We start from the raw sequence: 22003 nt of genomic DNA on the forward strand, positions 1-22003 counted from the left end.
ATGGTCAGCTCCCCATGAGCTTTGATGGTCTCAGTAGCCTATTTGGGAAGAAAATAAGGTCAATCTAGTTTCTTATGATAACTTGTATCCTCAGCATCATGTAGCCTATATGCGCATTGTTGAGGTTAGTTTACTTTTGCTTTATACATAATAACTTCTTTTTTCTAATGATGTATATTGTATCATGTTGTTGACTTTCTATGTGCATATACTTATGTAGCAAATTGTTACTTGGTTCAAGAGAATGTAATGAGGGATTAAATATCATGTATGTATTATGGACGAGGAGATGCATGTCATTCTAGGGCTGATTATTGGAGTTGATGATATGCCAATACAAAGTTTTCTTTCATATAGAGTATATGCTACTGGAAAGTAATAACATTTTGAATACATCAATTTGAACTAGAGTATGCTTGTCTTCTTCATTTCCTTCTTGCCCCCTTCGCTTGATTCCTCATCTTGCTATTTAACAACCACGCCTTCCCTCTCCCTCTTTGACATTGTCATTCCACTAGTCCTTCTCTAGCTCAATCACTATAACCAACTCCTAGGTAGTTATTAAGACCAAATCGTATTGACGGTCAAACCGTATGCAGTCGACTCGACTATGAACCGGTAAAACCACCCAGTTTTGAGGAAAAACCATTACTAAACCAGGAAGTAAACCATCGTTGGACCGACCTCACATGGGATGCGAGGACATGCATGTGCAAGGGGAGCAGGTGGGGTAAAATGAGAGAAAAAGATACTGCGGTGGAAATCAAACCCAGGATCACATATCAGGGAAACCCACCAACTACTGGGCTACATGCTACTTGTGTTTTGAGGAAATAAGTAATATATTTAATATGTATTGAATCGGATTAGACACTAGTGGTCCAACCGGTTGAATCAGCGAACCTTCGAACCAAGAGCCTCACCAATTCGATTCCTGGTCCGGTATCAATAACTATATTTCTAGAAGGTTGTTATTGAAAAATCTCATTGTGGAGATAAATAAATGATGAGGTGTTGGGGGGTGGGGTGGGGTGGGGGAGGCGGGGGGGGGGGGGGGGGGGGGGCGCTATGGAAGGGATTACTAGAAGAATGCTAGCATGGAGGATAGAAACTTTGCCAAGGATTTTGGTTGGTCATCCAAGAGGTCAACTAGGGGTGAAGCCAGGATTCTAGGACGGAGGACAAGCGGACAATACACAATAAGACATGGTGCTAGAAAGAAAATCTCCCATTTTATTTCAAAGACGTGTCTTTACAGTTTTTTTAGTTTTTCTCCAAGTGCTAACGGACAAATGCTTCTGATGAGCTTACTTATACGGAAAACGATGATGCCACCTCACAGTGAGGCTGTCTAACTACGAGAAGGTGAAAGAAGTAGGACGAAACTTCTCGGCTATGGAGAGTAGCTCTCATTTTAGCCAACCTTGTTGAAGAAAGATGATAGGGACGGCATCTCTCTAAACTGAGTAAACTTTAAATTGACATTCTTTATTTATTTAAATTAATTTAGATAAAGTTAAACCACAAACCGTTTAAAAATTTCTCAAACTTCCATAGCAATGCCAAAGAAAACAAACCCACAGGGCCACACCAATCCAATATTTCCATTCGAAATACGAGGAGACAACAAATTAGAAGAGGCAAGCCCAGAAGAAGGGGGGTGAATCCGGCTCCCTCCTTCCTCCCATCCAAAGCCCACATCTCCTGCAGATCCAACCGCATCTCCGCTCCCCCCTCGCCGCCGCCGACCACCGCAGCGCTCCCTCGCCGCCGCCGGAGGCCCACGCCGCGCAGTCGCGTCCGAGAAGCTCGGAGCTTTTTCAGGCAAGAGGCAGGGGCCCCCCCTCCAAACCCTAACCGTAGCTCCTCCTCCTCCAACTCGTCTCCTCCGCCGGTGGCGGTGGCGGTGGCGGAGATGGAGATGGAGATGGAGATGGTGGTGGCCGTGCCATCGCCGGAGGTGCCCGCGGAGGAGGAGAGGGCGCTGATCCGGGACATCACCGTCGCCGCCGAGGCCCACGCCAAGGAAGGGGACACCTTCTTCCTCATCACCCACAGGTCTCGCTCCCCTTCCCTTGTTCTTCCCCTCTCCATGTTGCGCCCGGATTTGGTCGTTTGGGGGCCAAAGATTGTTTTTTTTTTTAAAGTTCCTTTATTGCGCTCCGGCGACCGTCGCCGGCGGGAGGTATGCTTATGTGAGTTAATGGAGTGGCCTGGAGGCATCTGGGCTCGGTATAGGGGAGCTTGATTCTTCCTGTGCAACATGGGCTCGGTCCAGACCGTGATTTGGCTGCGCAAAATGCTGCTTGTATGATAGTAGTACAGAATTTCTTTCAGATGATCTTGGTGGAGTTTGCAGGATATTCAGCCTGTTTGTACGCATCTGGTCCCAGTAGTGGCTGCAGTGTTGGAAGCTTGGAATTTTGACCTTTCAGGTTTTATCACACCCTGTTAAAGTGGAGCTCTAGCCATGTTATCTGCTAGGGTGATGCATTCTTTGACCGTGTTTGTGCAATAGGCATTCTATGAATTCGTTCTGTAAACTCGCAAGCATCAGCTGCCAATTGGCAACTGCCCGTTCTCTCCATGTAGGAATTGCATTGTCTATCATGCTGACTTCTGATCTCTCATGTTCATGTTTTAGAATACTTCAGCCAAGGTCTGGATGCTTGTAGGATAGCTAGATAGCACAGAAACTGCACCCATGGAAAGATAGCTTCGGCCTTCTTACATTTGGACATGGACATGGAATGCTTTCATTACCTCCTTGTGTTTTATAGATATTGTTTGGCTATTTGATGGAGATAGAAGTCAGTGAAGTATCTGTTTCAGAAGTATTTTTTGAAATATAGTTAATATACAAATCTATGCATTTTCATTTTTCTTTATCTCGTTTTTATTATTCATTAAGCTGCTAATTGCTTGTTTAATATTTATTTGATTTTTATACTTGGTGGCTCTTGGTTGACTCAAATAGGTGGTGGCAAAGTTGGATTGATTATGTCATTCAAGATTTGGCTAATTCAACGAATAATGGTTCTCATCATCATGAGCATGGTTCTAACGTTCTGAGAAGACCAGGAGCAATTGACAATACAGATTTGATAGATGATACTGCATCTGAAGTCTCGAATATGGAGATTGAACTACATGATACATTGGTTGAGGGTCGTGACTATATACTGCTTCCCCAACAAGTCTGGGAAAAGTTGCACGGTTGGTATGTCATATTTTAATACGAACCATTAAAATATATAGATCTTCAGCTCATGCTCATTATTACCTTTTTTTTTGTGATTCCTTTATTATACCTCTAATATGTCTACTCTAGGAACATGGGATCATCTTGTTTTTTTGTATGTGTAACAGATAAAATGTCCGTAAAGGTGATTAAAACTTATGTACCTGTTTCTGTTTGATTGTGTACACATACCAGATATCACTCACTATCCAGGGTCTGCTTAACTGATTGATTATCAACAGAGTGCTTTGTAAACTACTACTAGTCTGGAAAAGAAAGTGAATAAAATGAAGAAAGCAGCAGAAAATGGTTGTTTCTTGGTCAATTTGTTATATATCGTACAGATCTTGCAACCTGAGAATTCTTCTCTTATCTGCACAACTATTGTCTTGTCAGTAACATATTCCATAGCATACAGGTTATGCAGATATTTCTCATTTAGTGCTGTATAGAATTTATTAACTTAGTTTTTGCAAAGAAGGTTGATGTTTGTAACATTACTAACATACTGGAGTAATTTTTAGGTTAATAAAAATGACATTGTCTAATAATCTGAGCTCTATGTGGGTTCACTTTGCACTCTTGATGTGATTGCCATCATAAACTATGATACCCTGCTCTAGTGTTTGCACATGCACATGCACACTGTACATGCACTTCTGGATTTAAGTGCTGAAACTCCTATGGGAATGTTAAATTGCACATTTGACGTGCTAATCTTCAATTTTATTTCTTTCTTGTGTATTTATTTCTTATTATTCTGAAAATGCATTTACAGGTATGGTGGAGGACCAACATTGCCAAGAAAGGCAATCAATACTGGCTTGTCTCAAACTGATTTAGCCATAGAAGTTTATCCTTTACGTCTGCAGTTACTTCTGGCTCCAAAAGGAGAGCAAGCTGTTATAAGGATAAGCAAAAAAGTATGTATCTATTTCCCTGGCTAGGGTTGAACATGTGACAGTCATTTGTTTTGTCATTCCATCAATTGATTTAAATTGAATAATAATGTAATGTACGAAAGTACAGATCCTCTGGAGGAAAAACTGATGTAGAACTCTTTTAATGGCAAAAAGTAATAACCGTGTAAAATTTCACTACATTTTTTAGCAGACAAGAACCAACAATTTATTGATTCGTGCAGGATACAGTTGGCGAACTCCATAAGAAGGCTTGTGAGGTTTTTGATTTGATACCTGATGAGGTAGATATTTTATTAGGGTGTTTACAGTATTATGTTCCCCCCCTCTAAATTTGAAGTTTTCATGGTCATGTTATTATTGGCAGGTCTGCATTTGGGACTACTATGGCCGAACAAGACATTCTTTGATGGATAACTTGGAGAAAACCCTTGATGATGCCAACATTCAAATGGATCAAGATGTGAGTACTGGAATTTACGTAATAATTTCCATTGATAAGTTATGTTTTCTGTTCCTTGACTGGTGTTTTCCCTCTTGGCCATAATACACTATGTTTTTTAGTTTAGTTTCTCCAAATATTCTCCAGAATGTTTCCATAGTAAATGATTTAACTTGAACTATTTGTTTTGTTATTGACAGATTCTAGTGGAGGTTACTACCGATGCAAATGGTAGTTTGGATGGTGGTTGCATTGGTTCAATCCAAGAAAATGAATATTTAGAACGAGAATCAACTTCCTTGATTGCAGATGCTTCGAAATCAGGATTATCAAATGAGAATTTTGCATCAAACAATTATACTTCCAGAAGCTACAGCTCTAGTCTTACACAAAGCCAGTACCTGCGATCTTCGAATGGGGACTTAGATAACATGCATGGTACTAGTGCCATGATCACCAGAGGATCTCCTTTAGGTCTTACAGGGCTACTCAACTTGGGAAATACATGTTTCATGAATAGTGCTATACAATGCCTTGTGCACACACCAGAATTCGCTAGATATTTTCGTGAAGATTACCACCGTGAAATAAATTGGCAAAATCCCCTGGGTATGGTGGTAAGTACTCTTTCTACTAGCATGGCGTTGAAGCCTTACGTTTGAACTTAAAGTGTTACAGAGATAGTGATATTATTTTGTAGCATGGCGTTGAAGCCTTACGTTTGAACTTAAAGTGTTACAGAGATAGTGATATTATTTTGTTACATGCATTTGGTTTGATGCCAGTCGAATTTGCTGATTTTAGATTTCTACATAGTATGCAACAACCGAGAGATTTTTGATACTTGGTGAAATTAGTGAAATTGACAATTTTGTTTGTTTTGATTCAGTAACAATTCCCTTTTTTTTGACGGGAAAGTAACAATTCCCTTGGATATATACTTTTTGTGGGTTGTGCATTCTGTTATGCTACCTGCGTTCAAATTTCTACTTTTTTTCGTTGTATAAGTGACTTATCAAGTTTATTTGATGCTTCTGTTCTTTTTTATGTCAGCCTTTGTCAGTTCATATGGTTGTGCTTGAAATCAATTTTCTGATTTCTTCTTTTGACCAAAAAATTTCTAATTTCTTACAGCAAAGAGAATCTCAGATGCGTGATTCCCTTGTCATATTAAGATAACGGATACAAGCTACAGTTATTAGAAATAATTATTTTTTGGAACATTTTTTGTGCACTGATTTGGTGCGTGTGTATCATGAAAGCAAAAAAAAAAAAGAAAAAGAAAACATGGCTACTGCATGGTTAGGTTTCATGTTCATTTGCATGCGTACCTCATGTTAATTGTACTGAGTTCTGATGGTAGTCTTGTAGGGTGAACTTGCATTAGCCTTTGGTGAGCTACTGAGAAAACTGTGGGCTCCTGGACGTACACCAGTTTCTCCTCGGCCATTCAAAACAAAGCTGTCTCGCTTTGCACCTCAGTTCAGTGGATACAACCAACATGATTCACAGGTTCGATCCTCTCCATGAACAACTATTCTATTTTGTCTTCAGATATTCTTTTATATTTATCTTGGCAAAATCTTGCAGGAGTTGTTGGCATTCCTCTTGGATGGACTTCATGAAGACTTGAACCGTGTGAAACATAGGCCTTACATAAAGTCCAAAGACGCTGATGGTCGATCAGATGATGAGGTCGCAGATGAATATTGGGCCAATCATATTGCCAGAAACAATTCAATCATTGTTGATGTATGCCAGGTTAGATTTTGTGCTCTCAAGCAGACATCATTTTGAAATTCTAGCAATAGCAGTGATGACAGTATGCAAGATAAAATGGGTCCAGTGTCTGGCTCTCTGTTACCAATCGTGGCGTAATTTTTTCTCCCTTGTTGCTTGCGAAAGTTGTTTTGTAACCTACCTTGTATTGTGATTTTCCAGGGACAGTACAAGTCAACTTTGGTATGCCCAGCCTGTGGAAAGGTTTCAGTGACTTTTGACCCATTCATGTATCTTTCCTTGCCTCTACAATTTACATCAACCCGGAGCATGACCGTTATGGTCTTTACTTTTGATGGGAGTACTCCACCAACACCATACACTGTAAATGTACCCAAGCAAGGAAGGTGCAGAGATCTTATCCAAGCCATCAGCAATGCATGCTCACTTAGAAATGGGGAGAGACTTGTAATTGCCGAGGTTTGTCATAAAAGGCCAACTGAATTAAGTGCTATATGCTTGTGGGTTTTATGAAACAATTGAGTTATTATTTTCCTTTTTTCCTACAGATACGTAATCATAGGATCCATCGTCTACTTGATGATCCAGTGGTTCAACTATCAACAATTAATGATGATGATCACTTGGCAGTTTATAGGCTTCCAAAAATGGAAAAAAAGCCAAATTACATTCAGTTTGTTCATCGCCGTGATGATTGGTAAGCAAATAATAAAACTCTAGTTACAATTATGTTCATGCTAGTATGATAGATGTAGCTTACTTGCATGTTTTTTATATATAAACAAGCCTAGCATATGTGATCCCTTATACTTTACATGGAATAGTTGGAAAATAATACTTGTGATCGAATTTTTCTTATGATGTTAGCTTCACTACTTACAGGGACAACGGAAACAATATCAGTGTAACAGCTTGGAAGCCCTACGGTGTTCCTCTTCTGGCACAAGTATCTCGCAATGAAACTGTCACGGGTATGCATATCCATGAGATGGTCCGTAAAATGCTTGCACCTATGCAGAAGAATCAGGAATCCCAACATTCGGTTCAAAGCTCTGTTTCCACAAGGACACAGACTTATCATACTGACAGCACCAAATTTCAGCTACAGTTGATTGACGATAGCAACACAACTATTGAGCAATCCAATGATACTATTAGAGTTCCACAGTCTTCTCTTGCAGCTGTAATCTTTGTCAATTGGTCTAAAGCAGATCTGAAAAAGTTAAACACTCATCATTTGGAGAACCTTCCGGAGGTGTTCAAGTATGCTCCTCCTGCCAAGAGAACCCGTGGTGAACCTCTCTCGCTTTATTCATGCTTGGATGCTTTCTTGAGAGAAGAACCTCTTGTTCCTGAAGACATGTGGTTAGTTTCCTTTCTAATTTTTCGAAAGAGTGATGTGGTCAATTTTCAATTACTTGTTCCAAGACACATTAGAAATACCATTTACTTCAGTTATACTTGGTTCTAGCTGATATTCAAGGCCTGTTTGGCACAGCTCCAGCATCAGCTCCACCTCTCCTAGAGCTGGAGCTCAGCCAAACAGTTTCAGCTCCACCTAAAAGCTCCACAACTCCACTCCAGATCCAACTCCTGGAGCTAATTTAGGAGTTGGAGCTCTACCAAACTGGCCCTCAGTGACATCCAGCATTTGGGTTTTGTTAGTATGATAGTCACATTGCCAAAATTTGCATTTCAGCTGTTTGTATATACACTCGTTTACTGTAGTATATGGTATTGGCACATATACCTTATTAATTGCCCAGGGGTGTTTAAGTCTAATTTCTACCCAGTTGAAAGTGTAGGACGTTTTTTTTTTTGTTTTTGTTTTTTTTTTGCGTCTATTGTTCCATGTCTTGTGCTCTTGTAAAAGTTAAGATGATAAGTTTTCCTGCCTGATGTCTCTTGTTTTCACTTCAAACAGTGTGAGTAACAATCCTATTATTGAATTAGGTACTGTCCGAGGTGCAAGGAGCAAAGGCAAGCCAGCAAAAAGCTTGACTTATGGAGACTTCCAGAAGTGCTAGTTATACATTTGAAGAGATTCTCCTTTAGTAGGTCAACAAAGCAGAAGCTTGAAACATTTGTCAACTTCCCAATACATGATTTTGATTTGACAAACTATATTGCCAACAAGAAGAGCTCAGAACGCCAGATATATGAGTTGTATGCTGTGAGCAATCATTATGGCAGCATGGCAAGTGGACATTATACAGCATACATAAAGGTTCATCCTATAATCTGAATCTGCGTGCAATTTTATTTTACCGTAAAAAAATGTTGTTTGTTAGAGATTCCAAAGGGTTATTTGTGTTTATAGCTAGTGTATCTGAATTTTATTTTGCTGTCTGTACATGTGCAAAGAACTTAATTTGTGCCATAAAAATCCTGCTTGCTGTGCTCTCCTAGAATTCTAACTTGAAATTTCTTTATGTAGCTTTTGGACGAGGAAAGATGGTATAATTTTGATGATAGCCATGTTTCTGCCATCAATGAAGAAGATGTAAAATCAGGTGCAGCCTATGTGCTCTTTTACAGAAGAGTTAGAGGTGGAGCAGCAAGCAATGCAATTCATCCGCACGTCAATCAAAATCACAGATCTAGCCAAAGATGAAGAGTCGTTTGTTTCAGAGATTTGTTCAAGATAAAGAGGATTTTGAGAACAAACCCTGCATTTCCTTTTTTATGGGACTGCAGGGAATCAATTGTGATACCATTACCATGTCTGAGAGAAGGCTGGCCTCAGGGACATGGAGTCAAATGCGGAATGAATTAGACATTGTGAACAACGGCACGAATTGCTGCAGCATTGGACATTTTACAGATGGGAATTCGCATAAGGAGAATGCGAGTGGTCATCCCAGGTATTATGAATATACAGCTTCTGTAGGAGGTAGGGCTGGTTGGTTGGCTTCTAGTTTCGCCTTGAAGAGAGAAACATAGGGGGGACACAAGATAACTTTTAGAAACATCTTTTTGTTTGATTTTTTTTTAGTTTTGCTCCATATGACTAGAGTTCACCTTACTGTTTCCACCATCCATGCTAAGACCAAAAGGTGCTTCTGGTGCACCTGTATCACACTGATTATTGAGGCTCAAGGTGGCCATCTATAGGATGTGCTATTATGCGCCAGTACTGTGTAGACTTAAAATTATGGTGGTGTGATACCTCTTGTTACAGTAACCTGTGTTGTTGTACTTGTACTGTATGGACAATAGGTTCCAGGCTGTAAAATGGGTTTGTGCTGAGATCAAGAACAGTAAAATTAAACTATGCATCTACTATGAAAGTGCTGTATCTCAGGTATCCTTGAGCTGTAACATTGGATATCTTTGGAAGCAAGATTTCTCTAATTCTGGCCTGTCAGTAGTTCTGGAGCAAATGCCCGTAGTGTATGTGTGGTTATGCAACGATATAAAGATTCAGATGTCATATTGAGATTTTGTGTTGTTTTCTTCATGATAACTGTTTTTGGGAGGGCTTTATGCTTGAGATTATGGAATCAGTTTGTAATCTTGAAGGGATGGTGATGGCATGATGTACATAAGATCTGAGCTCAACTGCTTAATTTTATTTTAATAGTTGATGACAGCCTTATTAAATATAAGAAAACTATTTTGCCTATCTATTACTTACTCTGTTTCACAATGTAAGTCGTTATAGCATTTTTTATATTCATATTAATGTTAATGAATCTAGACATATATATATCTATTTAGATTCATTAACATTAATATGAATATGAGAAATGTTAGAATGACTTACATTGTGAAACGGAGGGAGTACAAACAATTTGCCCAACCTCACTGTATCTAATTGCTTTACAACGTTTTGCGATTTTTTGCCATTTGGTTGAAGTTGACAACCTCTTGGTAAATTGGTCTTGGAAAATATCAATCTGAATTTAAACATTCTGGTAAAGTTTGTCTGAATTTCACTGGTTTTCAATAGTTCACGTGAAAACTGATAAAACTGCTTAGGAGAGGTATTCGATTAGTGAACATGAATTTTAAAATTTTGGCAAAAGTTTGTCTGAATTTCATTGGTTTTCAATAGTTTACGTGAAAACCGATAAAACCGCTTAGGAGTTATGAGCTATTAGTGAACAATTTTGTGCACCTACTTGATACCAAGGGATGGCAATTTCCCCGTTGAGTGCGGGGCCTTGGCGGGTCCCCACCCTTACGGGGCTAGGGTTGGGGCCAAATCTCTACCCGCAGGTCATGCGGTGCTGGGGCCAGGGCGACATCTTCACCCGCGGGCCCCCGGGGTTGTGGCGGATGAGGGGTGGTACCGGAGGTAGGCAGGACCACCGCAGAGCTATGGGGTGGCAATGCTGGCAGCAGATAGGACAATCAGTAGAATGATGAAGGCGGCCGGTGAGGCTGTGACGGTAGATTGAACGGGGGAGGAGTCCGAGCGATTTTCGTGAATGGCGAAATCGTTATGAATAGGTGGTGCATCATCAGGGGTGAGATCAAGGGGTGGAGGAAGTTATCGGCAGCGTGACTAAGGGAAAATTGTTGATGTAAAAACACGAGGCCTGGGAGATCTGCTTAACTCCAGTGCAGGTCCAAAAAGCTTGCCTTTAGGTGTATGAGCGTGCCAGTTGATTTGATCTTGCAATCAACAAGAAACAAAGACAAAGAAACCGCGGTTAAATTCATAAACGATAGCCGATCGGCTAGTTGCCGATGACATACCATTTATCTCTGAGCCGATGTCATATGTGTATCGATCGGCAAATACAAATAAGTAAGGAATGACTAAATCTACTTGATCGGCTGTAGACATTAACAATATATAATCCTTATGTTGATATATACTTAAACCAAGTGATTGGGATAGATCGGTCGCCATGCCGAGACCGTATAAATCAGTTAGGTCGAAATATATATTAACAATGAGATTATAGATGTTCATAGCATAGCCGATCAGATAGATCTAGCATGTATCGGCTAATACTCTGATACCACTCTATATTAAGATATTAAAGCAAGTAGAATATACTAAACATAAAGCCTAACATACTTAAGTGCGATAAGATCTTAACATAAAGGGCAGATTTAACATGCCAATCAAGCATATAAGACAAATATAGTTAAATCAGGTAAGATCGGCTGAAACCCTGATGCTACCCTAATCAGCAACCAAAGGCAGGCTAGAGATTGAGATTCTAATCATGACTCATAAGATCAAACTCAACTGATGCAGCTATAAGTATGAAAAGAAAGACAATATCTAGACAATCAATTCGTTGGATGTGTCATAGAGTGGTAGATATCTTATATAATCTAAATCAACGTCGGTATATAACCTAATCGGCTGCCTTCCAGTAATAGACGTTAGCCGATTGAAGGTTAGATAGTGATATTACCAAAATTATGTAAGATATGATAACTCGATGAATTACATAAACAAGATTAGAGTATCATAAAGATGGAAGCACTAATCCCGAGATCGCAAGCTGCCATAACAAGTTTTACCTCTAGTTGAAGATCGAAACCGATGCAGCTCAACCCGAAAGCAAGAACTCGTCGAAACAAAACGAAAGTAAAAGGGTGGCGATGCGCCGAGATTGTATTGAACGTGTGTTAGTTTGATTACATGGGGCTCGAGGCCTATTTATACCCGAGATTACAAAATATGTCCATATCGAACATGACTCTTATCTCTAACAAACTCTAAGATACCATAAGTTTTTGCGGCAGACTTTTGCCCAAACATATCTCTAAGGAAATTACATGAAATATCCAAATTAATAGATACAATTGCCTTCTCATGACTCTATCCATGCGTGGCAATCCTCTTGAAGTACATCAACTCAACCCGACAACATTTGCCGTGTCATATTGTCGGATTTGGCTCAATCGGCTAACCCTGTCCAACTCAGACTTTGCCGATCCTGATCACAGCCGATTCGGACTCTAGCCGATCTTTACCATGTTTCCGGGACGATCTCCATCTCGAACTCCGTCTCGATTTCTTCTTCATCTCCGATACTTAGATTACCAAACTTGGTCGTTAACAAAAATTAAGCAAGAAGCCGAGGACGTAGTGATGGATTGACCGAGTGGGGTGACGGGGTTAGCACGGAGGAATCCCCCCCCGCCCCCCCATGGGTGGTACTCGGGGCATCTGCGTGTAGGATCGAATCACAAGAACTAAGCCAACCAGAGGGGGGGGGGTGAATGGTTGATATACCCAAAAACCAAAACTTTTAGCGGAAATAAAAGTTACCCTCAAATTCGATGTAGATCGGACTGACCAAGGTTGATCCGCCGGTCTGACCGCGCTCGTGCCGCTGGTCTGACCAGTGTTGATCACTCGGTCCAACCGCCTGAAGATTGCCTGCCGCGTGTGAAGTCGCAGCCGGTCTGACCGCCTCTCTTCCGTCGGTCTGACCGCCGCCTTCCGCCGGTCTGACCGCCGGTATGTCGCCGGTTAGACCACCGAAACCCGATGAAACACAAATCGAAGAACTCTCAAAGTAGATGACAACTTTATTGCTTCTCTCTATGTTTACAAAGTGCACCAATAACACTCCTTAAAAAAATTTCGACTAAACTCGAAACCCTAACTAAACTAGCAACTCAATTGCTCTCAAAAGCGATACCGGGAAGCCTCACGCTCCCCCTCTATTTATACATGAGGTAGGCAGCCTAAAGCCACGAACCAAACTCATACTAAGAGTCCTAAACACCTTAGGAAACCCTCTAGTACAAGACACAAACTTAACATAACCAATCGTACCAAATTTGGACTCCTTCCAAATTCGACTCCGCATCCCATACGCACACAATACTTCCATCGTATGCCATATGGAATCTTCACCAACCATGTGCATCAACTCTAGCCTTAGTATCCCGCATGATATCTGACCACCACGGACATCGTCTTACCACCAAGCCGACTCCCGGTCCATCACCGCAAATACTCTCCCAAGGCATCGAGTCACCTACACATGAAATAAACAAAGAAACCATATTCCGAGACCAAGCTATCCCTAACTTGACTCATTATAAGCAAACAACAGTATTACATACGTATAGTATCCATCTAGAAGCCATAACCATGAAACAATCACAGATATCCAAAGAAACAACCCGAAACCGAAACTGATACAGCATCAGCCGGTCAGACCGTGGGCCGGCCGGTCTGACCGCTACACATGAGCCGGTCTGACCGGTCCCGACAAAACAGCAACCCTTGTTCATCACCTGAAAATTGATTATCTCCAAAACAACGATAATCTCCAAATATCAAAACCAATAATCACAGATGCCAATTGTTCATCACAGAATAAAAATCAAAACACACTTTGATCTTAAACTGCGTGTGGGCCTTGGTTTGCTTTTGATTTGATCGTAGGATTGCTATACACAACTCCTCCCTTTTTATATTAGTATAGATGTGGAGGGAAGATTACTGATTGATGTAACCGCATTTGAACCCAACCAGGTCAAAATGATAAATCAACCACATTACATCATGCAAATAAGCTGATTTACTCCTAGATGGAGTAAACATATATAAAAGAAGGGCGTGCAAACATGAGAAATGTGTGAAGTTAGTATAGTACATAAATAACTGAACAATATTCAATAAAATATTACTCCCTCCGTTCTAAAATATAAGCATTTTTTAGCATAATGCCAAATCAACAATTTTTAACTTTGACTATTAATAGCAAAAAATAAAAAATAAAAAAGATCAATGATGTAAAATTGATGTTACTAGATTTATCATTAATCAAACTATTATAATATGCAACTCATTTTATTCTTATAGATATTATTGGTCAAAGTAGTATCTCGAAGACTGTGACGAGATCCAAAAAATACTTACTCCCTCCGTACGCGTAAAGGAAGTTGTTTAGGACAGCGACACGGTCTCCAAAACACAACTTTGACTTCTTATTTCTATAAAAATATTTATTGAAAAGTGATATAGGTATACTTTTATGAAAGTATTTTTCAAGACAAATCTATACATATAATTTTTACATTTTCAAACTCAACAACTTGAGAGTTATTCATGATTTATATTCCTAAGGTTTAACTTAAACATTGTCCTAAATGATTTTCTTTATGAGTATGAAGTAGTATATTTTGGGATAGGGGGAGTAGTTGTTGGATCACGTGTTGATCATAAGTCATATACAAGCTGCAAAAAGCTTTGGTTTAAGGGTTCAACACCGTACCTCTACTCTCGACCCATTATTTTGCGAAAGAGAAACTCTAGCTAGGTAAGAGCTCAAGACTCAAATTCACGTGTACTTGGGCTTTACTCAAATTCACGAGAAACTCTAGCCATGGGCCGCTATATTCTCTCTGTCGGTCCCGGCCCGCATCGTACTCATAGGAAAAATAATTTTATTTGACGGGTGTAACTTAAACCTACAGAAAAATGACAGTTTTTCTCATCATGTCAAACTACTGTCTGATTCAACTTACAGGATCCTTATTAAGTACCTACAGCTTAGTTTTAGTGGGAGTAGATAATTGAAGAAAACGAACTTAGTTTGTTGTTGTCATCTAGTTCTTCATAAATGAAGAAAACTCTGCCAATTGGAACTCGTTTTAACTGTCTCTCCCACCCAGGCAGAACCGCTGATCGACGTAGAAGTAGAACAAGACTTGTACATCGTTTTAATTTTATTTTCTAATAGTTGCTGTTGGAAGACACCTCTCTGCAGTCCTCTCTTGTACATGTGTACTACTCCCCTAATTTAATTGTTGTTGATAAATCGGACAAGAGCGTAAGAAACTTATGAATCCTGTCTACAATACTACTGTCAATTCTGAAGAATGAGATTGGTACTGAACGTTGATGCAACTTTTGTAAGCTTAAATCTTGATGTATTAATTGATGTGTTTGTACATGTATATTTCTTCTAGTTTGGAGGAATGCAATTAGTACTAAAACTTTGATATATGAATGGTTCTGTTCATATGTGTTGTGTGTAACCCGTTATGCATTTCTTAATCTAAATTGCCAGGTGCAGACAGGAAAAATAACAGTGACATTTTTTTTTCTTCTGTCGAATGCACATTAGAAAGCACATTTCACAAATCTGATGTGAAGGTACAGTTTTTCTGTCAGTAAAACGCATTTCTTTGACGGTTTAGTGCCCACAACCTAGCTCTAAAGTTGGACAGTGAGGCCTACTGTTGATTGATGTTACTATCAGGCTCTATCCACCCACCCACATCATCGTTCTCTTCATCGGCCCTGTCTCTTCTTCAGCAAGAAGGATCTCTTGGGAAGCCGCATATTGGGGATACATGCACCATGCGATGGCTACTGCTATCGCATGAAATACTACTCTGTTCCAAAAAAAAACAAACCCTAGCTATGAATCTGGACTCACATGTGTCCAGGTTCGTAGTTAGGATTGGTTTTTTTAAGAACGGAGGGGGTAAAGTGGTAGATCTATCTCTGTGTCAATCTTTAATGATGACTTCCCAGTGTGGCCTGTCGATACTTGATGCCTTCCATTCTTAAAATACATAATGTTACAACTTTCAAGCGGCATGCATTGTTGTTGCTGGGACTACCGATATGGTGAAGTTTCTCTTGGAATAATTGGCAGTCCAATTTATAGACCATTGAGTCTCATGTACTTGTACCTAACAGTATACATTGTCCAATTAATCTGACTATCCTGAAATTTTCAGGTATCTGGAAATGAACAGCTAGTCCTGTCTGGTTTCACAGGCATGTTAATAGAGTTGTGTTAGGTACAATACTGGTAGGATCGATGCATGGTACTTTAGAACACTGGAGGGACTAGTAACCTGCTGTGAATCTCCACTTCCAAAGGCCTTTCACGGAAGAAAATAATATCTGCACATTGAATGCATAAACTTTCTGAACCCTCAATACTCAGTCGTATTAAGAGAGTATGACCACCACCTATGGGAATTAATATTTACAAGTGGGGTCTTATAATTTTTTAGTCGTATTAATTTTCACAGATTATTCCTATACCTATTCCTGTTTCTAACTTGATATTCCAAAATAATATTATTCTCATGACGGTATCGTACAAAAGGAAGTTACATCGATGATGATCCAGACCTCCAGGGCGTGCCAAGCTTGTCAACCAATTACCAAGTTAGTGACCCTCCTTTGCAATGAATTCTTTCCCAATGAAAGAATGATCCTTTGCCACAATTTTCACACAACAGTAACCAATAAAAAGTTTTCGACAATACAGATCAAAACATTTTGCTTAGCCACTATAAACTATTGTTCACAGATATTTATCTAGTTAAAAAATATCTCAAAGCTAAAGAAATTTACTATCACAAAACTTGCATTTTGATTAAAAAATAAACTTGAAAAAAAAATTCTACAACAAAATTTACATCTCAAGAATAAAAGAAAAAGTTCCATGTGGGGATAATATCTTTATCTTTTAAAACAATAACTTTGCACTGTGGAACTTCCAATATGTTTTTTTTTGCATTGACCCAAAAATTCTATGTCAAGATTTTAAAATTTTTAGGGGAAAATTGAATACTTTTTGTCAGAGATATTTTTAGAATACCGGTTCCTGCATAGGAAAGAAAGTAATAGTGTGCTATGGTGCATCGAACTGTCCAAGGTACTGGTATGGATAGATGGCACTGGTATGTGGGAAGCCCCTGAAGGCGCCAGTGCTGAAAGTATCGCCTCGTCAAGTTTTGTGATCTTGCATTATGTTGTTAACTGACCATACCATTTGTTTCTTCTTATTTCACTATCCGAGTCATGAAGCCAATGAACGACGCTATAGGGTTCTGGTGTTGAAACCATTGTACTCTGCTATGGCCGATTGATCGGTTGAAATCTTCTAGTTCGAAGGGTGTGGCGGGTGTTTTGAGGTACATATGTATGTAATTATATAAGAAACACATTCAGTATGATCGATCCATCATATGCACAAACGTTTATATCTACATATTAGCCAGCAATTATAACAAATTTATTCTGATGCAAGTGGGCATATAAAGTGCACTCACGAGGGTTGCTCATTGATCGGAGTGTTCGTCTCTTTCTTATTTTGACCTATGTCAACCATGATTTCAGCACTATGACCAAACCTATGAGAGAATATGAGCTTCGTGCCATCGGCTACATGGTGGTGAATGTGAACAGGTGCATATGTCTATCTCGTAAAATTGATCATATCTCCGCAAACATTAAATATAGTCATGCACCATTGACTGCAATAATCTTGTGACTCACCTCACTGTTCTCGTGTGCCCTACTACCACCATCAAGGACGAGTTTAGATCGGCTACGACCAACACCATCTTTAAGAGTTCATCCCTGCAACCATTGAAACCATTGAATGGTGTGATACCAACAACATCGGAGCCTCTTGAGTTCTAGGATACGTTGTATGCGGAGAACAAGCTTCAGTTTTTACCTAGACAATGAGATTCTAGGTACTGTGGATTTCATCTTCACATAGCAAAGACAGTGTTCCATAGATGCGCTCTCTTTGGTCACCACAGCAAAAAAGGAGCACACAGCATCGTCACCGCTTACGGCCGTGACAAGCCCGACAACAAGTCCAGCTTCAGCTTCTAGTGCTGAAGCGTCATCGTGATGGCCATGAAACGTTGAAACTTATGTTGGGGGTCCGTGAATTACTCACACATGATATTTATGGAATCATCCCCACTGTTGCATGGAATTTAAGCAGGGTAGAATTGAAGTTCTATTTTGATCAAGACACATCTACATACTTACAAGAAAAGATACTAATGATCCACCAATCACAGAGGTGCATCCTGGGAAGATATGATGGCGTATATTTCCAATAAATTCAAATCAGAAAGGCCAGACTTCCATGAGAATGCTTTCAGATCATTATATTGCCAAATTGGAAACGTCTATTTGTACATTTTGAACTACAATCTTTTGAGAGCGATCCCATCATCCATAGTGACCTTACCAATGATCAATTTTGGGTAACAACCTGATGAGAGTAAAATATTAGTTTATCTAGTGAAATGCCACTAGCTCATGGCAATCTTAGCCATACCCTTAAATCACTATTCCCTATATGATAACAAGCTTTTGCGGAACTTTACCTTCACTGGCACTGAGGCATATGCCCCCTCAACTCCTAAGAAATAGGGGCATATGCCCCCCCCTCAAACTCCTAAGAAATTGGGGCATATGGCCCCTCAACCTCCTAAGAAACTGTAACTTTCTCTAGGTGATCTAAGCACCACCATTAAGTCACTTTCCCTCTACTAGTAATTTACCTGTGCTAACACTACGACTATATTTGATAAATATATAAAATTTTGAATCGCCAAGCAAAGATACATACTTATGTACATTTGGCTTGAATAATTATTTCATTTTCCCATATATTTATTATATTTCAAAGTATTCTTGTAATGCATTATTATCATCAGAATTTCACTTTTAACAAACTTGCATCTCTCTCCGTGCCTATAGCTTACAAGTTACTTAGCCAAAAAAAACCCAAATCATGAATTGTCTAGGTTCATTCCTAGAATTGGGTTTTTTTGGATGGATGGAGTATACCATAAGATCTTAAGTACCCTTCATAGCCCATCAACACATTTTCCTTAGAGGAGCTGGATATACCTCAAAAGTCCACAATTCATCACCCATGCAGTGCACATATGCCACACGCTAGTAAAATATACTCATATTAAAACATGAACATGATGATAATTTTTTATCATTGCTAAGAAATTCAAATCGATTAGCTAAGTTTCATTTTCTTAATATTTACAAAATTTTAAATGAAAATGGCAAAGCGGCCAAACGAACCAACCTTAATTTCGAAGCAAGCATAGTGAAGCTACCCAATCTTTCAATAAATCATTCAATCTATGAATCATGTGTACCTTGGTAGAAACATAATGGCTGCCACAAGGGTGGCTACTGTTGGCTTGGATCCAGATGGTGTTGAAGGCGGATGATGTAGGCACTCAAGTTCTTATTTTTACCGGGCTCCAGCTCCACAAAAAATGGCCCGTACTGCGCTTGTTCCATTTTAGTGCTTGATTTATAAAGGGAATCGGTTGAAGCTAGAAAGAACATAAATGTGAGGTCATCTTTTTTTTTTCTATAAATTTTAATTGTGGACTGTTCCATCTTTTGTTTTGAATGGTTCAAGATATTGTGTGATTGCTAGACGAGCAATGTAAGTGATGCTCTGTACTGTAATTTGAATGGGAGCACATGGAAGCAAGCATACTCCGAAGATTCATTCTTTTCATGCAATTCTTCCGGTTGCTTTTGAAGATTCAGTCGGCCAAATGGTGAGAAATCAATACATATATAGAAAAGAAATGGAGCTGAACAGAAAAAAAATGAAACTAATCAAACTCTCATAGTATGAAGTAGCGACCATATACTTCATATCTGCTCTAGGACGTCTATGCTTCGGCAGCCTACTGCAGTCCAGCATGGAGGCACACAAACGGTCCATGCACACAATGGCTGCCTTGAGATTGTTGAGTTGTGATCCAAATTCATTTGCACTTAATAAAGGCTAGCTTCTACCGGAGCGATAGATCTATACCTTTTAGGGTTTATGAGGTACGGATCGTAATCCCTTTTAGGGTTCCACCACATATATACCTCTTGCAAGCCGCCGTGCGGCGTTGTAACCTCATCCCGATATAGTGAAGATATTTTGCTGGCTGTTGCTCGTGTTTTTTCTCTTCTACTTTAGGAGAGTTTTCCATGTTAAATCTCGTGTCTTCTGTGATTGATCTATTGTTTTTTATCGTTTGTTTGCCTATTGTTTCCTAACAAGTGATATCAGAGCTTGTTCTCAGATTAGGGTTTCGCGATGGCATCGGTGAAGTATGACCACTGCTAGACTACAAGACAAGATTCTCGCTACGGCAAATTAAGATGCGGGCTGTTCTGTCGCAATCTTCAGATCTTGATGAGGCGCTGGAAAGCTTCGGGAAGAGGAAGAAGGATGAATGGACCGCTGAGGAGAAGCGGAAAGATCGTAAGGCTATGTCGCTGATCCAACCTCATCTATCTAATGATATTTTGCAAGAAGTGTTGCAGGAAAAAACTGTTGCAGAACTTTGGCTCAAACTGGAATCGATCTACATGTCTAAGGATCTAACCAGTAAGATGCATATGAAGATGAAGTTGTTCACGTACAAGTTGCAAGAGAGTGGTTTTGTGTTGAACCACATATCGGTCTTCAAGGAGATCATTGCCGACCCAGTGTCGATGGAGGTATAGTTTGATGATGAAGATTTAGGTCTTCTACTGTTATGCTCACTTCCTAGTTCATATGCAAATTTCCATGATACCATACTATTAAGCCGTGATGAACTAACCCTTGCAGAAGTTTATGAGGTACGGATCGTAATCCCTTTTAGGGTTCCGCCATATATATAACTTTTGTAAGCCGCAGTGTGGTGTTGTAATCTCATCTCGATATAGTGAAGATATTTTGCTGGCTGGCCCGTGGTTTTTTCTCTCCTGCTTTGAGAGGGTTTTCCACGTTAAATCTCGTGTCTTCTATGATTGATCTATTGAGTTTTCTAGCAGAGATAAGGAGACAGACGAGTGCAGCACACAGCCTTGACTAAAAGCTTAGCGAGAGAGCGCTTTCAGGCTTTGCCGGACAAGCGAGCAGAAGGAAGCATGTGGCTCAATTCGGTGATTTTGGACACTAGGAATGATCTGTTCAGGCTCTACCGTCCGTGCCAGGTTGTGGACGCTATCGAGAACAACGTCCCTACCTGGACATTGTATGTACCAACGTCCATACCTGGACGCTTCATACTATAGCGTCCTTACTATTTCAAAAAATATCTGACTTTACCATTTATTTAATTTTCAAGACAATTAATTATTTGAGGTGAAGAATTTGGAAGCTGCAATAGAATGACAACTAGGGATATACTCCCTTCATTTTTTAATATATGATATTGTTGATTTTTTAAGATACGTTTAAGCATTCGTCTTATTTTAAAAAAAATTATGTAACTATTATTTATTTTATTGCGACTGAATTTATCATCAGATGTTCTTTAAGTATGGTTTAAAATTTTTATATTTACACAAAAATTTTGAATAAAATGAATGATCAAAATTTATCAAAAAATCAACAGTGTCATATATTAAAAAACGAAACGAAGGTAGTATCAATTAACTGAATGCCGTCAAACGGTCTCTGGACATGGTAAATTCGTAACAGCTTGATGGGAGGCATGCTTATGTTATATTGAAATGTTTTATTTTAAGGGTATATTTGTGATGCATTTGTGGTGAGATGGAATGCGAGGAAATTTAGGCTGCTTGGTGCTTGCTGCTGCCATAGTGCCGCCGCCGCTGTTGCTGAGATGGTAGTTTGAGGTAGTTTACTAAAATATCTATTTGTAAGCTACCTGTAGTTAGTTCATTGGATATCAAATAATCGTAGAATATGAGATGCTCGGTGATCCTGGTTGGTTTGGTATTTGGTCGGATTAGTGCGTACACTAAGTAACTATGACACCCGGGATCACTCAACACACCTCGTATTTTATCTTTTTTTTGTTTTGATAATTTCAACAATGTTTCATCGAAGTGCATACATGGACACCTTATTAAGTTATTTATAGTCAGTTCCTTAGTTATCAAATCATCGTAGAGTGGGAGGT

At 39.5% G+C, this 22003-nt stretch overlaps 1 protein-coding gene across 1 annotated transcript; it reads left to right on the forward strand.

Moving 5' to 3' along the window:
• The first annotated feature begins 1615 nt into the window (after nt 1-1615).
• On the forward strand, nt 1616-9633 carry LOC127754500 (ubiquitin carboxyl-terminal hydrolase 5). Its single transcript, XM_052280058.1, has 13 exons — nt 1616-2058; nt 2978-3220; nt 4020-4164; nt 4386-4445; nt 4529-4624; nt 4804-5220; nt 5975-6115; nt 6194-6364; nt 6545-6802; nt 6892-7040; nt 7226-7708; nt 8297-8570; nt 8781-9633. Exons 1-13 carry the CDS (start codon nt 1916-1918, stop codon nt 8955-8957), a joined length of 2757 nt encoding a protein of 918 aa, XP_052136018.1. The 5' UTR covers nt 1616-1915; the 3' UTR covers nt 8958-9633.
• The last annotated feature ends 12370 nt before the right edge of the window (nt 9634-22003 follow it).

Source organism: Oryza glaberrima, chromosome 11 (assembly GCF_000147395.1).
Source record: "Oryza glaberrima chromosome 11, OglaRS2, whole genome shotgun sequence".
Lineage (NCBI taxonomy): Eukaryota > Viridiplantae > Streptophyta > Magnoliopsida > Poales > Poaceae > Oryza > Oryza glaberrima.